Source organism: Budorcas taxicolor, chromosome 21 (genome assembly GCF_023091745.1).
Source record: "Budorcas taxicolor isolate Tak-1 chromosome 21, Takin1.1, whole genome shotgun sequence".
NCBI lineage: Eukaryota > Metazoa > Chordata > Mammalia > Artiodactyla > Bovidae > Budorcas > Budorcas taxicolor.
This window is the reverse complement of record NC_068930.1, coordinates 7,655,836-7,676,913: the sequence shown is the minus strand read 5'-3', so window position 1 is coordinate 7,676,913 and position 21,078 is coordinate 7,655,836. Positions and strand designations below refer to the sequence as shown.

Below are 21,078 nucleotides of genomic sequence, written 5' to 3'. Positions count from 1 at the left end.
AGAGCACGCTACCATCTGCATAAAGAGGGGAGACACACAAGCGTGGCTGCCTATGCACAGGACAGAGGGGCCTGGCATGCTGCAGTCCATGGGGTCGCAGAGCCAGGAATGCCTTAGGGCCTGAATAACAAGAAACCACATATAGCGCGCAACCATAAAGGCGCACTGTGGGGACTGACTTTGGGGGACCCAGTGGTTGGAGATAAAGGTGGGAGGACTTATCTTTGTTAGCCCTTTGCACGTACGAATTCTGAACCACGTAATGGCATTAACTATTAAAAAGACCTTTAAGTTGCTAAAAATGGGCTTCCCTTGTGGCTCAGCTGGTAAAGAATCTGCCTGCAATGCAGGAGACCTGGGTTTGATCCTTGGGTCGGGAAGATCCCCTGGTGAAGGGAAAGGCTACCCACTCCAGTATTCTGGCCTGGAGAATTCCAGGGACTGTATAGTCCATGGGGTCGCAAAGAGTGGGACACGACTGAGCAACTTTCACTGTAAGTTGCCATGTCTATCTATTCCTGTTACTGACTTTCACTGGTAATGATCATTTTCTACCCCAAACACATTCAATACTAGTCCAACATTGAGTTAAAATCATACAAGAAAGATCTGGATGCTGGTTACCCAGCTGTGTCCAGTTTGCCAAAACCCACTGAGCTCTGCACTTAGTTATGATCTGTGTACTTTTCCAGAGGCATAACATACACTTCAATAGAAATGAAGATGAATGGGTTACTTGGCTCAACTTCTGTTTTGTCCCTCCTATTAAAAGAGTGGTATGTGGTATAATATGTCATGTATTCCTAAATAAATTACTGTTTCAAACTGTTCAATAATTTTCTTAAGAAAAGAATGTGAGGTAGTGATGCTGACCTTATGTAACAAGGGACAACCAGGCTTGTGAGCTGCTCCTGACTCTTTCCGACCAACAGTAACAGTCTCAAGGCCCACACTGTGCTGCGAGGTAACAAACCTTGAAGAGCACTGCCAAAAACCACCTAATGGTTTACTATATTTAAGTCACATTTTTTCAATATGAAAATCATGTTTTGAAAATGCCAAGGTCATGAAAAACAAAGAAAGAGGCTGTGCAAACATCCCAGATTAAAGAGACATGACAACCAAATGTAATGCCTGACCCCAGGATGGAGGGTGTAATGGAGCAGGACGAGATGTTGCTGGGACTTTACTGAGTCTACAGACATTATGTTTAATTTACTTAAGCTGTACTGTGGTGGTATAAGAGAATTTCTATATTTGTAGTCAAAATACACTGACACTGTTTAAAGTAAAGGGCCACAAAGAAAGCTAACCTTAAATGGTGGCTGAGTATGTCTATGTCTCTGTACTGGAAGGAAAGGGGGTCAAGTGGGAATACAAGCAAACGATGGCACAAATGGATAAAACATTAACAGGTTACTCTGAGTGTAGGCTTGCATTTTTTTTTAAAATTCCTGTAATGTTCCTATAAAATTAAAATGATTGCCAAATAAAGTTTTTAAAGTCATGTATTAAGACTCAGCCACTATTAATAGACAAAACAGGGACTTCTCTGGTGGTACAGTGGTTAAGACTTCACGCTTCAAATGCAGGCGGTCACAAGTTGGATCTACGGTCAGGGAACTAAGATCCCCATGTGCTGTGTGGCATGGCCAAAAAAAAAAAAAAGTCAAAACAAGTGTAGAAATGAATCTGAATTTTGATTATGACAGCTGCTCCTGAGGAGCCACTTTAATTACGTAAGTGTAATCCCAAGGTATTATTTGGGACTTGCAAAAAGGAAAAAACAAAAAAATTACACCTTCTGGCTATGTTTATAACAGTACCTTCCAAGATCCAAAGCTTAACATAACTGTCTTTAATGTAAGACTCCACCTCAATAATTTCTCATAATGTGAGCCTTAACAGAGAATCTAGATTTTACAGAAAGTTTAATAAAAGTTCCTCATCCACATGAGGGGATTATGGTGAACACAACAATAAATTCTAACGACTTTTCAGGTTAGAACTGCTTAAAGCCCTCCATAAAGGGAAAGGGAAAAGAAATCAAAAGTCTAATAAAGGGGTAAATGCCTCAACAGAATTCTTAAAAATGATGGTGATAAACTCTATGTGAAAATTAAATTTACAGAAAAATATATATAAAGTTCCTGTGACCCAAGGAAGGGAAGAATTTCTTAAGACATAAAATGCACAAACCATACCGGGAAAGAATGATGAATTAGACACACTTAAATTCGTAACTTGCATATATTAAAAATACCATATTTAAAGTGAAAAGACAAGCTACACTCCAGTAAAAGATTGCTGCTGTTGTTCAGCTGCTCAGTCAGGTCCAACTCTTTGGACCCCATGGACTGTAGCTTGCCAGGCTCCTCTGTCCGTGGGATTTCCCAGGCAAGGATACTGGAGCGCGTTGCCGCCTCCTCCTCCAGGGGATCTTTCCAACCCAGGGATCTAACTCGAGTCTCCTGCACTGGCAGGTAGATTCCCTACCTCTGAGCCACCGGGGAAGGCCCAGGTGAAAGACATTCTCCCACAAAAGGAGAGTCATCGGGTATAAGCCTTGTGGAGGCCAACCCAGCAGTATCTAGAAAAAAACTGTCTTCAGGCTTCAGAGAAATGCAGAGGAGTGGGGCCTGCATCCAAGGTGACTCAGGAGCTCCTGGGCAGGGACAAGCAGTGACGGTCACACAAGCAGTGAAGGGAGCTTCCTCCCCCACCAGGCCCTTTTTTAATAAGGTCATTTACCAGACCCATCAAGTCTAACCAGCAGTTCCAAGTATACAGATGGGATGATTCCAGCACCCTCACTTCAGGCCTTACAAAACTTTGGCAATCACATGGTAAAAAGAGAAATAGCCCCTCAAACTGGCTCCCAACCCCTACAACCTCAGGATAATACTTTCTCCCTCCATCTCGGCATTAATGTTAAGTCTGAGTTCTTGATAACTCAGTGCACTGAGCGTTGGTGCCTACCAGCAGCCTATAAGGTCTAACAGTGTGGCAACACTGAGACAGACGCGCTTGGCAGGCGGTGTCAGCGGTAAAGAACCCGCCCACCAGTGCAGGCGATAGGAGAGACACGGGTTCCATGCCTGCACTGGGAAGATCCCCTGGAGGAGGGCACGGCAGCCCACTCCAGCACTCTTGCCTGGAGAACCTCATGAAGACAGGAGCCTGGCGCGCTACAGTCCGTAGGGTCGCAAAGAGGTACACAGGACGGAAGCGACTTGGCACGCACGTGGCACACCTCAAAGGCAGGCCTATCCTCTACATCTCTAGCAAGAAGGCTAGCTCCTCAGAGTTCAGGGGCAGTATAAACCACTCCACAATATAGAGGGCATTACACATTTTAAGCATAATGAAACATGTTAAAGTTAAAACTACTTAATTAAGGATGAGGAAAATGCAAGAATATCATCAGCTGTATTTTGTTTAAAACTCCACAGAATTCCCAAATAGCTTTCCTAGCAGCAAAAATCCGTGAAAACTGAATCCCCCTTCGATTCCGGGAGCAACAGCTGGTGGATGGGGAGGCAGGGGAAGAAGCAGAGATGACAGCGTTCACTCGGATGACATTCTGACTTAAAGGGCAACTTTTATCATTGGAGACTGTAGGAAGACTACCTCCTGTGTCCTTGGAAGTGTCCACTTCCCTGAAAGTTTAACCGAAAGAAACAGTATGATTAGGAGACATTTCAAAAGGAGTCCGGGGGAAAGACAAGTACAGGCAAGAACACCATTTCTTCACATAAGCACTTCAGAAAATTAACTCTGAAGACAGGCTAACAGTTTACATCTGAAGCTGCGTTTCTTTTTCTTGGGCAAAGGTCTAGCAATTCCCTCTGTGCCTCACAACTATCAGTAGTTTATCCATCTAAACACAACACAACCTAAATAATTTTTTCCATTCTGACTAATATCATATCCTGCAACTGCAGGCAAGAGGTGAACATCTGCCAATAAACACAAGAAAGTCAAAAGCTAACTCATATTCTCCAGAACTATTAAAAAGAAAACATCTCCAAGTAGATTTCTTTCTAAAATCGCACTTATGTATCATAATATAACTCATAAACTGCCTATGTTGAAAGGAAAACTATATTACAAACTTCCAGATCTTAGTAACTGTAAAAAAGTCAAGGTTTAAAATAAATGCAAACCCAAATACTGTTGGTTGTTTTACATTATTACTCATTTTATGAATTCAAAACATGTAAGTCTCTAAACTATGCGGTCAGCAGGACCAGATGAGAGGCGTCAGGCCTTTGGAAGAAAAAAGGACACTCTCACAAATCACGTCTGCAGAATCAGAGGTCAGAATAAACGAGTCTTCAGGAAAATCATGAAAGTATCACCGTGACCTGTATTAACCCTTTTCTTTGGGTCCCAAATGCCATCATTAACTAAAATTTTAGGACCAAAGTACAGAAGGTAAATTTAAAAGCTAAGAGAAAAGGTAATAAGAGAGAACTCAAAAGAACTAAGGTAAAAATATATAACTTAGTACCAAATGTTAAGTGTTAAGGAGGACATTATCAGAGTTTCCTATGACTGGTCCAGAACTAATGACAAAATCAACAGATTTTCTTCTTGTTCTTACCTCGTAAGACCAGACGCACTGCACCCCTGCAAACCTTCGGACGCACCTTCCCACCTCAACGTCCTCGTGGGTCGTATACATTTCCCGGAGGCACTTGCCGATGTGTGGGACCATTCTCCGGAGAACTTCCCGGCTCATGATCACACCAGGCCCCCCCATACAGAAGTTCTCGCCAGGTTCCAGAGCAAGCTTCCCCATTTCTTCCGTGGTGCCCAGTCCCGTCTGCCCAAGAAAGAGGGGTTCACTACTATTCAAACTCCTCAGAAAACTCTCCAGACGGTCTCCTTTGATGTAAACATCATCATCTGCTCTCATAAACCATTCGTATTTGTCCAAGTAGTGGTCGTGCATGTACTTGAGCATCATGAAAGACTTCTTCTGGGGCGGGTAGGAGTCGTCCACGCCCCGTAGCGGCACTACTGGAATTGAGATCGATGTGTCTGAACCCTCACTGGAGAAGAATTCAACTTTCCCAGGAATTGTCTTGGACCACGTCCTGGAATTAAAATAAACATCAGTGAGGGAACAGCTCATTCCAAGCTTCCCATTTCTATAAATTCCCATATCGACTCACGGTGAATCACTGTACATTCAAAAGGATGACAAAAAGCTACTCGATATGCTTGCTTCTCCTTAACAGAAGCCCACACCACCGGGTATTGCAAAGTTCTAACTTGTTTTCAAAGGAATCCCAACAAAACAGAATGACTAATATTAAAATATTTCCCAGATAGCTATGTTTTGGCTAAGGCTGGAAAGTCGAAGTCTACATATTCAGGTTAAGTTTCTGATACTACCGACTCCCTACCTATAAAACCCTCTGCTCTATAAAACAAAAGATTAAAAAATAAAATAAAATTGTTCATTCAACACATTTTCTTGGAACGCTCATCAAGTGCCAAGTATGTGCTGGGCCACAGGGATGCAGTGGTTAGCAAATCACAGATCCTCCAGCTGAAGCGCAGTCAACAGGAGGGCAGATACACATCTCTCTCCAAGGGAAAGGCGAGCACAGAAACGATGCGAACCAGAGCGGAGGAGGGACTGCTTCCCTGCGGTGGGGGAACCTCAAGGGTGCAGCAGGCCCAGAGCGCAGGGGCAGTCTTGGGGGCAGAGCAGGGGAAAACTGCAGGGCATGACAGCCCCCCAGCGATGGGGCCTTTCTGCTTTAAAACAGCAGGAAGCCGCTGGCGTCAAGGTGAAGGGCCCTGAGCTCTGGAACATATGCCTTTCATAGGAAACTGCTCATCCCACTGCCAGAGGAAACATTAGGGGTCAATTAAGAGAAAACAGTGACAAATTCTGCTGCCAAACAACAGATTTAAGGCCATCAGATTACATTTTTCCTTATGCTTTCTTTATGCTACATAAAGAGTTGAAGTAGTCTAGCTACAAAAATACATTTATATACAAACGACTTCTAGGAAAAACATATCATAGAGAATAAATGAAACCATACATTTAGCCTTAATACAGTCAAAAAGCATAGTTTCCAAATGATGTTCTTTCCAATATAGTCTTATTGTAGGTGACTGTTACAACTGTATTTATTATAGTGAAAAACAACTGAAAGTCAACGGAAAACAGACTCCTGCTCTCTGTAGGCTCAGATGACGGTGAGCATTTTCAGCGATATTTTTGAATCAGCGTATGTACATTGGTTTCTAAACATGGTGACACTGCACACCTAAAAGACCACAGTATAGCATAAATGTAACTTTTCTGTGCAGTGGGAAGTCAAAACAAACTGTGTGACTTGCATTCTTGTGATACTTGTTTTTCTGCAGCAGCTACAAATTTTCAGTGTAACTATGAGATATGCCTATACTGCCAGTTGTAATCACATAATGCCAGCAACCGTAAAATGCACCTTCACTTCAGAGATGCTAAAATGTGAAAACAATGCCCATCTTAGAATGTATACAGTACAGCAGTTGTGTTGTAATGAGTGCTAAGTCGCGTCAGCTGTGTCCAACTCTTTGCAACCCTATGGACTGTTGCCCACCAGGCTCCTGTCCATGGGATTCTCCGGGAAAGAATATTGGAGTGGGTTGCCATGCCCTCCTCCCGGGGATCCTTCCAACCCAGGGCTCGAACTTGCACCTCTTCTGTCTCCTGCACTGGCCTTTTCACTACCAATAGTGCCACCTGGTAATGTTTTTCCCTTAACGCCTATGGATTTAAAATGGACCTACAGGTCTTATGCCAGTTATAGAACCCTTAACAAAGAATCTGGCATAAATGAAACCTGACTGGACTACAGAAAATATACCAGGGTACTACATTTTCACAAATGATGTGCTCCTGAAAAGAAGTATGCAAACATAGCAGGAATGAGGCAATTAATGTAAAGAGAAATCAACCCCTCCCATAAAGAGAAAGTCCATTTTAAAATGGCAATCAGCCCCAACCTACACAAAATATAACTCATACATCAGTCCCTGGCATGTAACAGTGTTCAGTAAACACTGGTCACCCGTGTGAAGTAAGTGACTGAAAAATACCTTTGTACATGTGTGGGCATGCTAAAGGGAAGAAACCACTTGTTTCTTATCTTTAAAAACTTTCCAAGAGAGCCACATTAATATTCCTATGTGCACAAAGAAACCAATTTTATCAGAACACAACTAGAATGCAATTATTAAGAGGTAAAATCCACAGGCATACTTGAGTTGAAATATACTACCATTCATGCTACTTTTGAAATGCAATTTGAAGCTAAATAGTCTGTAGTATCTCACAACTGATTTTAAAAGGGTAATGAATAAAATCAATTTAGCTTTAGCTTCCATCCAACTGCTTCTGTGATTAACAACACAGACCAAGTTCAAAGTAGTACTAAAGTAGTCAGTCCCAGAAGCCATTAAAATACTAAAGCATCATGGGATTGTCTGGAATACAGGGGCTGTAAGACAACGTCTACCTCCACAGGAAAAACCTGCTCTCAAGACACAATATGATGTGTGATGGCTAAAAGCACGGACTCAGGAATCAGGCTGTTGGGATGAGAATCCTGCCCTCACTTTGGGCAAAATATTCTGTGCCTCACTATCCTTATCTGTGAACCGGGGATAATAAAAAATATCTGCTTTGTAGGGTTGGGGTGAGGGTTAAGTGGATTATTATAGCTAAAAACGCCAGCCTGGCGTGAGATAAGCAAGTCTACAGGTGTGACTCATTAGGGAAGACAAGAGTTTGCAAATAAAATAAGGTACTGAAATAAAAATGAGAGAGAGAGGAAACTGTGGGCTGAACTTGGACAGTCGGCCTCAAGATTACACCCCGAAGTGAAAGCACAGAGATAAATGCTGCTCCTCTTATTTCTGGCTAAAAACCTGACACTGAAGCTACATGACAAGTTCTAGCATATCATGAACCTCAAGAGAACATCAGGGTGCAAGTCTAAAAAGACTTTAAACTGTAAAAGCGCTCTCGCTTAAAACTCCGCAGTCCTTCATACTAAATTGAGGATAAAACCCATTTGGTCTGGCTCTGCTTCCCATGGCTGCCCCACAGAGAATACAGAGACGGAAGCCTTAGCGGCACAACCATCAGTGACATGATTGATGCTTGAACTGTAACCTGAATGGCGTTAATGTGTCCAGGAAGAGCAAGCAATTAATTTTAAAAACAGACAATCTAACTTTAAACCATCTTTGAAAGCCTCTCTGCAGCTTTAAGATAACACCAACCATTACTATCTTTTCCTCAGGTGACCCATGGAAAAATCTCATGCTGTCCTTTTGCTTAGATGGCTGGTGATTTGAGGGAAATCTCTCAATATGAAGTTGTTGTAAATCCTTTAATCTCGATAAATTACTATCTTTTAACTTAGGATACCTTTAGCTTAACTAGCTCCAAAAAGTTAAAGAGTTCTGGAACACAAATCATGATTCATCACCCTAGGGGAACCAAGGTGAGGGCATCGATAATTCCAAAGAAATGAAGAAAATGCTACTGAAGAAGCAAACTGCCCTCCCCTTTCTGAGACAGAAACAGGTTAGCAACCTTAATTTTCATAAGCAAACATCAACTTTGCCATCAACACATTTGTAACTGGGGGGAAAGAGCTCCTACTTAATTGAAACCACAGAACATTTGAATGGGTCCCTGCCAGAAAGCTCACTTTTCAATGAGCTGATAACCAACTCTTGCTAAAGCAGACAAGATAACTGAAGTCTGTGAATGCCAAGTCAATAATCTTCCTTTCCTCCAGGCTTCTAAACCCTGCCCCTATACCGAGTTAAGTCACAGTGAAGTCACACGGCTGGACAACGTTAGCTTCGCCGAGGAATGCCTTTGCTGAATTGGGATTTAATAAAAGTCTCCATCTCTATTTATGTCACTTTAAGAAAAACTGCACAAAATACATTTCTGTACAAAACCACATCTACAGTATGAGTACTGTCCTGGGTATACATTCATGTGGCTAATTTTTAAAAGCAAGCAATAGAATACCTGTGATATGGATTAATAGAGGAACAGAAGTACACACAGAAAGTGAAATAATGTACAACTCTACCCCAAAGTGTTTACTGTAGTTGTTTTTGGATAGAGGATCAGAAGGGATTTACTTTTCTTCATGTTTTCTACAACAAATACAGAAAAAACAAAAAAAATTAAGTCCAAGGGAAAGCTTCAAACTAAAAAGCATCCAAAGAAACAGAATTTGACAAGAGATAATATACTTGTGTAATACTTTTTGCTCTATTCAATGGGGAAAAAACTAAGAGAAAAATGGCGTCAGATTGAGTACTTTTCTTTCACATTTTCTAAGCTTTAAAAGTTGATATTAAGTTTTATAAATAAGGGGAGATTTTCTGTGAGTTGCCCCAAATCACTATTACATATGTGGTCTGATGGTTACAGTGTAAGTTTGAAAGGACTCATGATCAAATCACTTTGCAATTTCTAGTCAAGGAAGGAAGGGAGAATATAGTTTTCCCCTACGAATTGATAGGTTTGTTTGTTTGTTCAGTCCCTCAGTCACGTCCAATTCTTTGCAACCCCATGGCCAGGCTTCCCTGTCTTTCCCTATTTTCCTGACTTTGCTCAAACTCATGTTCACTGAGTCAGTAACGCCATCCAACCATCTCACCCTCTGTAGTCCCCTTCTCCTCCTGCCCTCAATCTTTCCTAGCATCAAAGTCTTCTCCAATGAGCTGGCTTTTTGCATTAGGTGGCCAAAGTATTGGAGCTTCAGCATCAGTCCTTCCAATGAATATTCAGGACTGATTTCCTTTAGGATGGACTGGTTGGATCTCTTTGCAGTTCAAGGGACTCTCAAGAGTCTTCTCCAACACCACAGTTCAAAAGCATCAGTTCTTCAGCACTCGGCCTTCTTTATGGTCCAACTCTCAACATCCATACATGATTACTGGAAAATCCATAGCTCTGACTAGGTGGACCTTTGTTGGCAAAGTGATGCCTCTGCTTTGTAATGCTGTTTGTCTATGCTGGTCATGGCTTGTCTTCCAAGGAGCAAGCGTCTTTTAATTTCATGGCTGCAGTCACCATCCACGGTGATTTTGGAGCCCAAGAAAATAAAGTCTGTCACTGTTTCCATCATTTCCCCATCTATTTGACATGAAGTGATGGGACCAGATGCCATGATTTTAGTTTTTTGAATGTCGAGTTTTAAGCTAGCTTTTTCACTCTCCTCTTTAACTTTCTTCAAGAGGCTCTTCAATTTCTCTTCACTTTCTGCCATAAGGGTGGTGTCATCTGCATATCTGAAGTTATTGATATTTCTCCCAGCAATCTTGATTCCAGCTTGTGATTCATCTAGCTTGGCATTTTGCATGATGCACTCTGCATAGAAGTTAAATAAGCAGGCTGACAATATACAGCCTTGACATACTCCTTTCACGATTTTGAAGCAGCTTGTTATTCCATGCCTGGTTCTAACTGTTGCTTCTTGATCTGCATACAGGTTTCGCAGGAGGCAGGTAAGGTATTTTAATTGAGGAAGCAGTAGCAGATGTTTTTCTGGAATTCCCTTGCTTTTTCCGTGACCCAACAGATGTTGGCAATTTGATCTCTGGTTCCTCTGCCTTTTCTAAATCCAGCTTGAACATCTGAAAGTTCTCAGTTCATGTACTGCTGAACTCTGGCTTAAAGGATTTTTGAGCATTACCTTGCTAGCACGTGAAGTAAGTACAACTGTGAAGTAGTTTGAACATTCTCTGGCATTGCCCTTTTTTGAAACTAGAATGAAAACTGACCTTTTCCAGTACTATGGGCCCTGCTGAGTTTCCCAAATTTGCTGGCATACTGAGTACAGCACTTTAACCACATCATTTTTCAGGATTTGAAATAGTTCAGCTGAAATTTCATCATCTCCACTAGTTTTTTGTTTGCAGTGATGCTTCCTAAGGCCCACTTGACTTCACACTCCAGGATGTTTGGCTCCTGTAATTATGCTTGTGTAATTAAATGTACACATTTATATTCTTCCCTATTACAGAAAGGATTAAGACAACTTAACCAAAATGCATACAAGATGAAAAGAATAATCAAACAATTAGGCAAAAGAAAAACAAAAGTCGGAAAGTTGGAGCAAGGCATGAAGGTGGTACCTGCACCAGAGAGGACAAACTCAGGGTAGGGGCTGCCTGCCCACCTCAGTACCCATGACCGTGATTACCCAGTGAGCTCAAGGGGCGAGACCTCATCAGTTGTCACACGTCCTCTACGTCCGCTAACACGGCACCAAATTTAGTTGTAAGTCTTTCAGCAGGCAACCGAGAGGAGTCACAAGACTGAGCTCCACTGTTCAGGGTCAAGTGGGATAATGATTCTAGATACTAAGACCTCAAGGAAGTTTCTCCCCTGCGTCTACGACAAAGAAATGGAGCAAAGGTCTGGAGCACCCTTACAGGAGGCACAATGCGATGGAGCAGCAGTCTTAGCTCAACCTCCCAAAAAAGCCCATGAAGGACAGTTCTAGACTGCCAGTCAGAGCAGCCACAGGCCTGGAGAACAAGGAGGGCTTCCCAGGCAGGCTACCCAGTGAGGACTCACAGCCTCTCCCGGAACTGAAGGAATGTCCCTGGCAGGAGACCACAAGCCTTATTCAGCCCATTACCTCCAGGAGCACTGCAGTCAGAGTACTGAGCTGCAGCTACCCTCTTCTATGCATGTGGTTTCCGGTATGTGGCTTCCTCTTTTTAAATGTTTAACTGCCTCGCTGCTATGACCGTATGACATGAGCAATCTCAAAGTCTTTCGGAAGCGGGTGGGGAAGTATATAACAGGGATCACAAATGTTGGGAAAATTTTTTAAAGGGAAAATCATATTAGACCACTTACCATTAATCCTGAAAACTAGACTTAAGCTAAAATCAAACATTAAAGAGCTCCCCCACCCAATAAAGCTGCTGGAGGGTGGATGACAGCTTCCCACCTCAACAATGGCCTGGGCACAAGCCCAGGAGGCAACATCTTTGGGCCTAGATTCACAGCAAACAACAGAAACACTTATCAACAGAGACCACAAATACGCCATCCATGAAACACAATAGTTAAACTTCGGAGTGTTAATAGCAGAAGATAAATTCTGACCCTGTGGTCCATTTCCAAGCTTCAAGTCTTAGCTACTTTTAGAAAGCTATAAGTTTATATTTTGCTGCTTACACTTAAAAAGTGTAAACACACAACTAATTCTTAACCATGCATAAACAAAATTAAGTTTTCAAATGTAATTTTAAGAAAAAAAAAATCAGCGTTGTTTGAAACCACCCTGAACCCACAGCCAACTCCTGTGAAGCCAGTCGTCGTCTTCTGCTGGAGTGCTTCCTGGCATCAAGCCTGCTTCACAATCATCAACAACGTAACAGTTACGGCGTAAGGGGCAGTGCACGCTGAGGGCATCAGACACTCACACTTACGACAACGCCACGAGATGTGAGAGGTACCGAGACCCACCTTTTACAGAGAAGGAGACTGAGGCTCAGAGCCAGGTAAGTAACTTGCCCAAGATCACACAGCTAAAAACGTGGAAGCCAGGCCACCAGTGAGGTCTGACTCTAACACGTCCACTGGCTTGCACACGTCACACTGCTCTCCCAGGTTATTACCCACATCCCTTCTGCAGTCCCTCCTCCGCTGCTCCGTGTTTGTGCCGAGTCCCTCAGTCGTGCAGACTCTTTGCAACCCCAGGCACTGCAGTCCGCCAGGCTCCTCTGCCCATGGGGATTCTCCAGGCAAGAATACTAGAGAGGGTTGCCATGTCCTTCTCCAGCGGATCTTCCCAACCCAGGGACTGAACCCAGGTCTCCAGCATTGCAGGCGGATTCTTTGCCATCTGAGCCACCAGGGAAACCCCAGCTGAGAAAACAGGCATCACAGATAAGGAGACAGCCTTATACCCGTTTCAGTCACTGCCTCCCATGTCATCTGTCTGCCTGGCTAAGACCTGCCCATCGAAGGATACCTTCACAGTTTGGGCAGATTTCAAAGGCCAGAAGACTTCATTCAAAACTAATTTCCTGAAACTTTCATTCTGTCTTTGGGTCCCTTTGTCACTCCGAATCCTGCCCAATTATTTTCTGGTATTAGGTTGCATCTAGGTTCAGTTTACAAAGCAATCATTTTAATGGCATGAACAGCTACATTTTCAATCATCCTCAGGCTTTGCAAGCCCAGAGTTGACATCAAATCAGAGCAGACCACCTCATTTTTAATCATCCACAGAAAAATGTACTTAACTACAGAACAAATATAGTAGCCATGAACACTTCAGTTCATGACACAATTAAGGTGAGATGAACAGTTTCGCTACCTTGTTCTAAAAAGATTTGTTTATCTTTTGGCCATGGAGGGTCTTTGTTGCCACACACAGGCTTTCTCCAGCTGTGGCGAGCAGGGGCGGCTCTCTGTCGCGGGGCACAGGCTTCTCACCGCCGTGGCTTGGCTCAGCTGCTGTGCCAGACGGGCTCAGATGCTCCTCCGGGCTCAGATGCTCCTCCGGACGGAGGATATTCCCAGAACAGGGATCCAGCAGGTGTCCCCTGCATTGTAAGGTGGATTCTTTACCACTGGACCACCAGCCAAGCCCTAGTTTCGCTTCTTTTACATTGTAACTAAGTTTCTCATTCCTCCAATTTCATCCAGAACCAGAAGCCAAAAAGACATTGACAGAAGATGCAGGCAGAGAATACTATGAATACACAGAAGCCCTCACATTAAAAACGCTGTCACCTGATTCTCCTCAGTATCCTCTGGAAGTGTACAGATACAGTAACTGATGAAATACAGTTATAGTAACACCACATAAATGTGTTATCCCTACATTTTGGGGCAGGAATAACTGTCATTTACTGAAACAAGAATGGCCCTGACCTCAAACCCCAGGGAACCCAGGGCCAACACACCGCCTGTGCCCAGCAGTCCGGCAGATACCTGCAATTAACACGCTCAAAACTGCATTCATACTTCCTCCCAAGAGCTGTCACCTCTCTGCTTTAAAAAAAAACTATAGTCATGTAGCTTTATAATAAAATAACTTCTCACTGCAGAAAAACTCAAAAATACAAAAAGGGCCCAGAATATGAAAAATCATTCAGTATCATGGTATGTATATCTTTTACACTTTCTTTTCTGTATCACAGAAAAAGAAACATTTCATTTGATTTTAAAAATGGTCTCATACTTGGCATACAGTTTTAAAACCCACTCTCATTTAGATATATTATGAACTTTTCTTCATTCCGATCAACATATTCAGCCACACTATTTTTTAAGATTAGAGAAGCACATCACAAAATGGAGAAACTGGAGAAACCAATCATGGTGTGGCGTTCCTAATGCAGGACACCAAAGCTTCTTGCAATTCCCACTTCACAGAATACATGTTTGAGCACATTTCTAAATTCCTTTGGAAACATTTCTAGTGGAATTGCTAGATCTCAGGTCCCAGTCCCAATGAACTGTTCTTTCTCATCATCCCTTCACTAACTCCTGCTATTTCACATTTCCAGAAACCTGTTGTGTCTGCCTCAGAAACTCCAGCTCATCCTTCAAGACTATGCAAGGGAAGAGGGGTAAGACTGTGAGGGAGACCTTCTTCAATCCCCTTCGTAAGTCAGTGCAGACCTCTCTCTTCTGCATCCACACAGTAACAAGTCCAGGCACCTTGCGATCCCTTTCATTCAACAGTATCATTTGCTTCCTTCCCTAGACAATTAATTCCACAAGAATGGAATTATTAATCTACTTTCAAAAACTGCAGCTTAACTAATGAATGGGAAAAAAAAATGAAATTGCCAATGCAACAAAAACACAATCGTGTTTATCTTCTATTGACAACCAAACTATCCTTGGAATATTCTGTTTGGAGACATCCAGATCTGGAGCCATGATACATAACATTAAACTCATTTTCAGGACCATAATTTTCATCAGTTTTCTTATACAGGTAATTTATAATGTGAAATGGGTTGTGCCCCCAAAAGTTCACTTACATGTTAATTATTTTGACTATAGAAGGCTTTCAGTAATTTTTTGCCAAACTGAATTCTAAGAAAGCAAGCACTGCTCTAAACTGTTTCAAGATAAACATGGTTTACAGCATTCAAAAAAGAAGGAACTCTCAGATCTGCTCATGGAGACTGGGAAAAGGAACAGTTTGCCTTCATTTAAAACATCAGAAGAGGCCATTAATTGATAAAACATCTTGCAATAAGATTCCTGTATCTAAACCTAGTGTTTCTCGAACTTTCTTCCCATAATTCCCTATAAACGGATGCTAATGTTTAAGAGCACCCTTTATCACTCCTGGGGCAAAGAAGGGAAACCATCCACCTCTCTATTCTGAGAAAAAGAACAAATCAGCTCCCCATCTTCAGCCCAGGGGAAGCAAGAGTCAAGATAAATAGATAGCGCTGTATTAGTTTAGTGTTCAGGGCATAAAAACGGACTGAAATCTAAATACAAATTTTAAAAAATCAAACCATTAATTAAAAAAAAAAAAATCCAAATAGCACCAAAACTCTCTCAGCAAGAACAGGTAAGTGTAGCCAAGTAATGTTTGAAACATAAGAGTAACAAAGGGGACTTGTCTACCGGATATTAAAATATTTTTCAATCTTCAATAATTTCAGTGGGTGGTACTGGAACAAGAACAGACAGAAAGATCAATGAATCAAAACAGGAAGTCCAAAAAGATACCCAAGAATCTTGAGTATGATGAAGATGGCATTTCAAACTGGTAGGGAAATGGGAGCTTATTTACCAGGTGGTGCTGAGACAATGTATCATTTGGGGTGAAAATGATGATGAGATGATTTGTACCCCTTCTAAATTGAGAATAATGCTCCTTAAAAAAATCTTGGGACTTCACTGGTTGTCCACCAGTTAAGACTGCACACTTCCAGTGCAGGGCAAATAGCCATGATCTCTGGTTGGGGAACTAAGATCCCACAAGCTGAGAAGCACAGTCAAAAAAAAAAAAAATCTCTCCAGGGCAATAAACTTTCTGCGCTTCCTGAAAGGAAGAGACTGAATTACATGAACGTCTAACTTCTGTATATCAGATTATGTAACTAAGAAAAACATGAAAAAAAAAAATTGCAGCTAGTAACAGTAAGATATAATGAACCCAGCCGGAGACTCTAATGAACTATCACTAACCAGCACACTAAATTACTTTAGAAGAATCACAGAACCATTTTAAAGTGAAATTACCTAGAATACAAATATTTTACAGATGAGTGGAAAAAAAAAAAAAAATCTTACATATTGACTTGTAGAACACCACCCTATCCAGAACCCTAAGGGAATTTTAGTTTAAGACAGCTTCAGAGTTCCAACACTGTAATCACTTCAGATATAAATCTGTTCTCAATTCCTTTTAAAATTCATTATGTTTATAAAACTAAGGACACATCCACCTGCTCCTGTACAAAACCAGATTTCTGCTGACTTACCTCCTTCCCCCTAAATTCATTCCTCCTCTAGTTTTCCCCATCTCAATAAATGACACCTCCACCCACCCTTTCTTTCAAGGCGAAATCCTACAAATTATCCTGAATTCCTCTCTGCTTCACGGCCTCTGAAGCATTTTGTCAACATGTCCCAAACTCTGGCTCCTACATATTTCATGGGGAAATGATCCTCTCTCCATCCCAACCATCTTCACCTAGACCACCTCCTAACAGCTCCTTGCTGCCCCACAACCTATTCACACAATAGCATGAATTAACTTTTCAGAATATAATGCAAGCCCCTCCCTTTCCCATCTAAACCGTCCAAGTGAAAGTTGCTCAGTTGTGTCCTTCTCTTTGGAACCCCACGGACCACAGAGTCCGTGGAATTCTCTAGGTCAGAATACTGGAGTGGGTAGCCTTTCCCTCCTCCAGGGGATCTTCCCAACCCAGGAATTGAACCCACGTCTCTCGCACTGCAGGCAGATTCTTTACCAGCTGAGCCGCAAGGGATGCCCAAGAACTCTGGAGGGGGTACCCTATCCCTTCTCCAGCAGATCTTTCTGACCCAGGTATCGAACCAGGGTCTCCTGCACTGCAGGCAGATTCCCTACCAACGGAGCTATCAGGGAAGCCCAAAACCTCCAAAGGCTTTCTAATTCACTTAGAGTAAAATTCCATGACACCAGACACGCATCTTCTTTCTTTTATTGATCTTCTTCAAGTTTCAAACTGATTCCTGTCTTATAATTTACCAGCTCTTCCCTCTGCCAAGCACACTCATCCGTGACGTTCCCAGATCTTAGCCCAAACACCACATTCTCGGAGGTGTTCCCCAGACATCTAACGGAGAGGACATGCCATCACCCTGCTCTATTTGTTCCACAGTACCATCACTAGCTGAAACCCTCTTTTTAAGTATCTGTCCCTCTCACTAGAGCAGAAGCTCCATGAGGACAGGCATCTTCACGTTTGTGTTCCCAAACATTCAGAGTCCAGGCCCAAGGCACCATGCACATACTGCTGAACGAAGGGATGAATCCTAAGTGTATGGGATCATTTGATGAGCCAAGATCACTCCCATGAACGTAAGAGCCACAGTATCTGCTCGGCGCCTATGAAGGAGCGCTACTGCTGCCCTGTCTGAAGGTTACACTGTTTTGCTTCGCCCGCTTTCAGCTGCACTGCTAACATCTATTGGTGCTCCCTCTCCTCACTGGAAGCATATGGCAGAACTGAAAAGTCGGTAATGATGGTGCTCTCCCACCACTTAAGTGTACCAACTTTAGTGCAGACAAGTGTATCTCCTTGAATTTTTCAAAGGCTTTTATAGCTCCTTTCTGAATCTCAGACGGTTAGTAGTCCCTAAATCTGAATTCTGACACTGTCAATGTCCTAGCATAAAAGTACATCATAGTGTCATCTTTCTAAAAACACTGCCATCTCCTTTAACCTATAAGCCGAACAAAATTTTTTACTTTAATAAACAAAAATAAAAACATTGACTTTTTTTCCTACGGTAAAGAACACATTCACCTTTCAGCGGAAATGTAGAACTCAGTGCCAAACTAGAGTTCTACCCTGTGCTAGAAGAGTCAAGCCAACTTTTATACTGCATGAAATTTCCAGTTTAAAAGCTGAGTGCGGACTTTTGGCCCAGGATGCAAAGCACAGCAAAGCCATAATTATAAGTTACATCCTATAACCTCCATCCCAATTTTGGCTTTCCCCAGAAGTTCCTTAAGGCTAAAATCGTCTTGTGTCCTCTCCTACAGCCAGTCTAATCACAATGTGGACAAGCTGAGAAGGAGAGGACCTTAACTAGAAAGGCAGGTCCACCCCTAGGCTCCAACTAATGTGACTACTTAAGATCAGAGAGATACCAGAAGAAGCATGCTGGAAAGCTGACGGAACGACTGTATAGAATATACCATTTCCCAGTAAGGGTTTTATCAAAAAGGCAGAACTTCCACAAAGAAGGGCCAGAGGACAAATTATGTTTCTACTTTTCCCTAGCTGCCTTAAAGAAAATAAACAATGAGATAAAATCCTACATCCAAAAAAGATGAGGTAGGAGATTTGGAAAGGAGGCCAAGCATAGAGCCTCAAGCATGGGTTTGGGGAAAGATCATTTCCAAGTGTTAAATAGTATCCAGTGTGCAAATCATTTTCTGAGTATTGCTGGTGTTACCAGGACCCCTTCTAGTTTGTGATTTTGTTATCTACGAAAAAGTATTTGCTTGGGGGGGGCAGGGAGTTACATGTCCATATTTGAACAAACCACTTTGGTAACTGTCCCAAACTTGATTTCAAAGAACTTGTCATCAAATTGGAGTCATATAGATTTACTTTAAAAACCATGTTGTAAACAATGTATATAGCTCATCCTCAATTTCTGATTAGATATTCCTTTTTTCAAAAATCAGATGTGTTTTTGATGTACACCTAAAACACTGTAAATCAACTATACTTCAAAGGCAAAAAAAAAACAAACAAACCACGAAACAACAAAAAGCACAACTCCACCTAATTCAATAGATCTGGGAGAAAACCATGATCTGCATGTTTGCTTCCAAGTCATGATCTTAGTCAAATTTATGCTACCTTTTCTAACCTTTTCAGGCACTCAGTCCCCTTCTGGCAGAACCTAGGTCATGGACTTAAACAAGATCCAGTGGAAACACAGGAATGGGGAATCAATGCACTGAAAAGGCAGACATTCTCTACTGCTCTCTACCTTCCTTTTCAACCCTTTACCTCCTCCTTTAGAGGAACAGAGACCCAAATATGCTTCTCTCTTCACAACATCTAATGCCTGAAAATTTAGACCAGGACTACAGTTAAAAGCTGAAGTTATAAAGGTGATGGTTATAAATTAAGAACAACAACCAGCTTGGCCTCTCTCAGTAATGACTGCTCTAAGAGTCCATTCCCAGCAGACCTCTCAGGTTGGTTTGCTCTGTGGTTGGATGAATACCAAATGTTATCTGTAGAGTAAGCATTTCTGTACTTCACACATATAAGGTTTCCATTAAATCTCTTTACTGAATCTATTAATACATCCTTCTTCTACCTCAAATTCATTCCAATATCATCTCTCTTTCACTCTTCTAAAGATTACTTTGGCTAATCCTTTTGTTAATCCTGAACATGATTCCAGCCACTTTTCTGACTCATATGGCCAACTAGGACCCAGATACCGGATAACACACACGTCACTAAACTGGGCTAGTTAACAACAAATCTACCACGAGCCAAGAACTGCTTTCCCAAAGGTTCTCTTTCCAATTACAAAACAGTCTGGTGGGGTTGAGTGTGCAGCCTGTACCCCTTCCATTTACCAGAATGGTTCCAACAGTGAAAACTAAAAGTGGAAGGCCTCTGACCAAGTCAACTTACACAGGCTCTAGTTCTGCAAGGCTAAAAGTGCAGGTTTCAGAGCCTCGAATAATAACCCCCGCTGCCACCACAATCACCAGTATTGTGCTGAGTTTTCCAAACACTCTTATGGGTGTTTGGAAATGTTCGGTGGTGCTCATTCAACAAAGGAAAGGACGAGGACAAGAAAAGATGAAGCGCGGAGCAGAAAGTCCGCGTGAAGACTACACCCAGAGGGGCCACGCTGGTCCGCTGGACCCCAAAGCCCCTGCTTTTGAGCGCTGCGCTCGCTATACCGCCCCTGAGCCCGCTGCCAACGCCCGGCACGCCCCACGGGGCACAGCGGCCCCACGGAAACCCAGCGAGCGCCGGGTCTGGGAGGCAGGCAAAGGCGCGCGCCGCACGCGGGCCGCGGGGCAGCGCGCTCGGATGCTGGACGCCGCCCGGGAGCGGGGACTCACCTGAAGGCCGCCACCGCGCGGGTCTGCAGGTACTTCTGGGCGGTCATGACTCCCACGAAGAGAAAGTTCCTGTCGCGCGGGACGCCATCCTGGGCCTCGCTGTGGGGCCAGAGCCGCTGCCCGCGCGCATCCCCGCGCGCCCCGCCGGCCAGGGGCACCGCGGCCGCCTGCCCGGGCCGGCAAGCCTCGGGGCTGGCGCGGCGCCGCGGGCCCGCCCGCTTCAACTCGGAGGCGCGGGGCAGCACGAGCCGCGAGGCCAGCACGAAACCCAGCACGAGCCCGAGCAGCACGCTGAGCCAGGCGCGCCGGCCGCGCACGGCCATGCCCGCGCCGCTCCGCCCGCCGGGCCGCCGCCGCCGCCGCTCCGCGCGCCCTCAGCCCGCCCGCCGAGGCCAGCCCGCCCTACGCGGCCCCGCCCGGGCAGCGCCGCGGCTGCGGCGGGCCCGCCGTGCCCATCGCGGAGCGCGGGCCGCCCGCAGGCCCCGCGCCGGCGCTCGGTCCCGCTCGCGCGCCCCCGCCTTCAGGGGCGCAGCATGCCCAGCGCGCGCCGGCCGCGGCCCCCCGCCCGCGCCCCGCGCCCCGCGCCCCCCGGCCGGCTCGGCTCCCCGCGCGGCGCCGCCCGCGCGCTCGGCTCCGCTGGCGCTGCGCGCCGCACGCTGATGTCCGTGGCCGGCGCCGGCGCGGCCGCTGCTCATCGTCCGGCTCCGCG

The 21,078-nt window shown here is 43.9% G+C and overlaps 1 protein-coding gene across 1 annotated transcript in view; it reads right to left on the bottom strand.

The window, feature by feature from the left end:
* The window catches only part of CHSY1 (chondroitin sulfate synthase 1), an 80,517-nt gene extending 59,825 nt beyond the window's left edge, over positions 1-20,692 (bottom strand). The window contains exons 1-2 of the mRNA XM_052659812.1: positions 20,370-20,692; positions 4,607-5,102 (exon numbers count right to left, since the gene is read on the bottom strand). Coding sequence (XP_052515772.1) covers positions 4,607-5,102; positions 20,370-20,692 — 819 coding nt within the window. The remainder of the gene's footprint in view (positions 1-4,606; positions 5,103-20,369) is intronic.
* Positions 20,693-21,078: the final 386 nt, after the last annotated feature.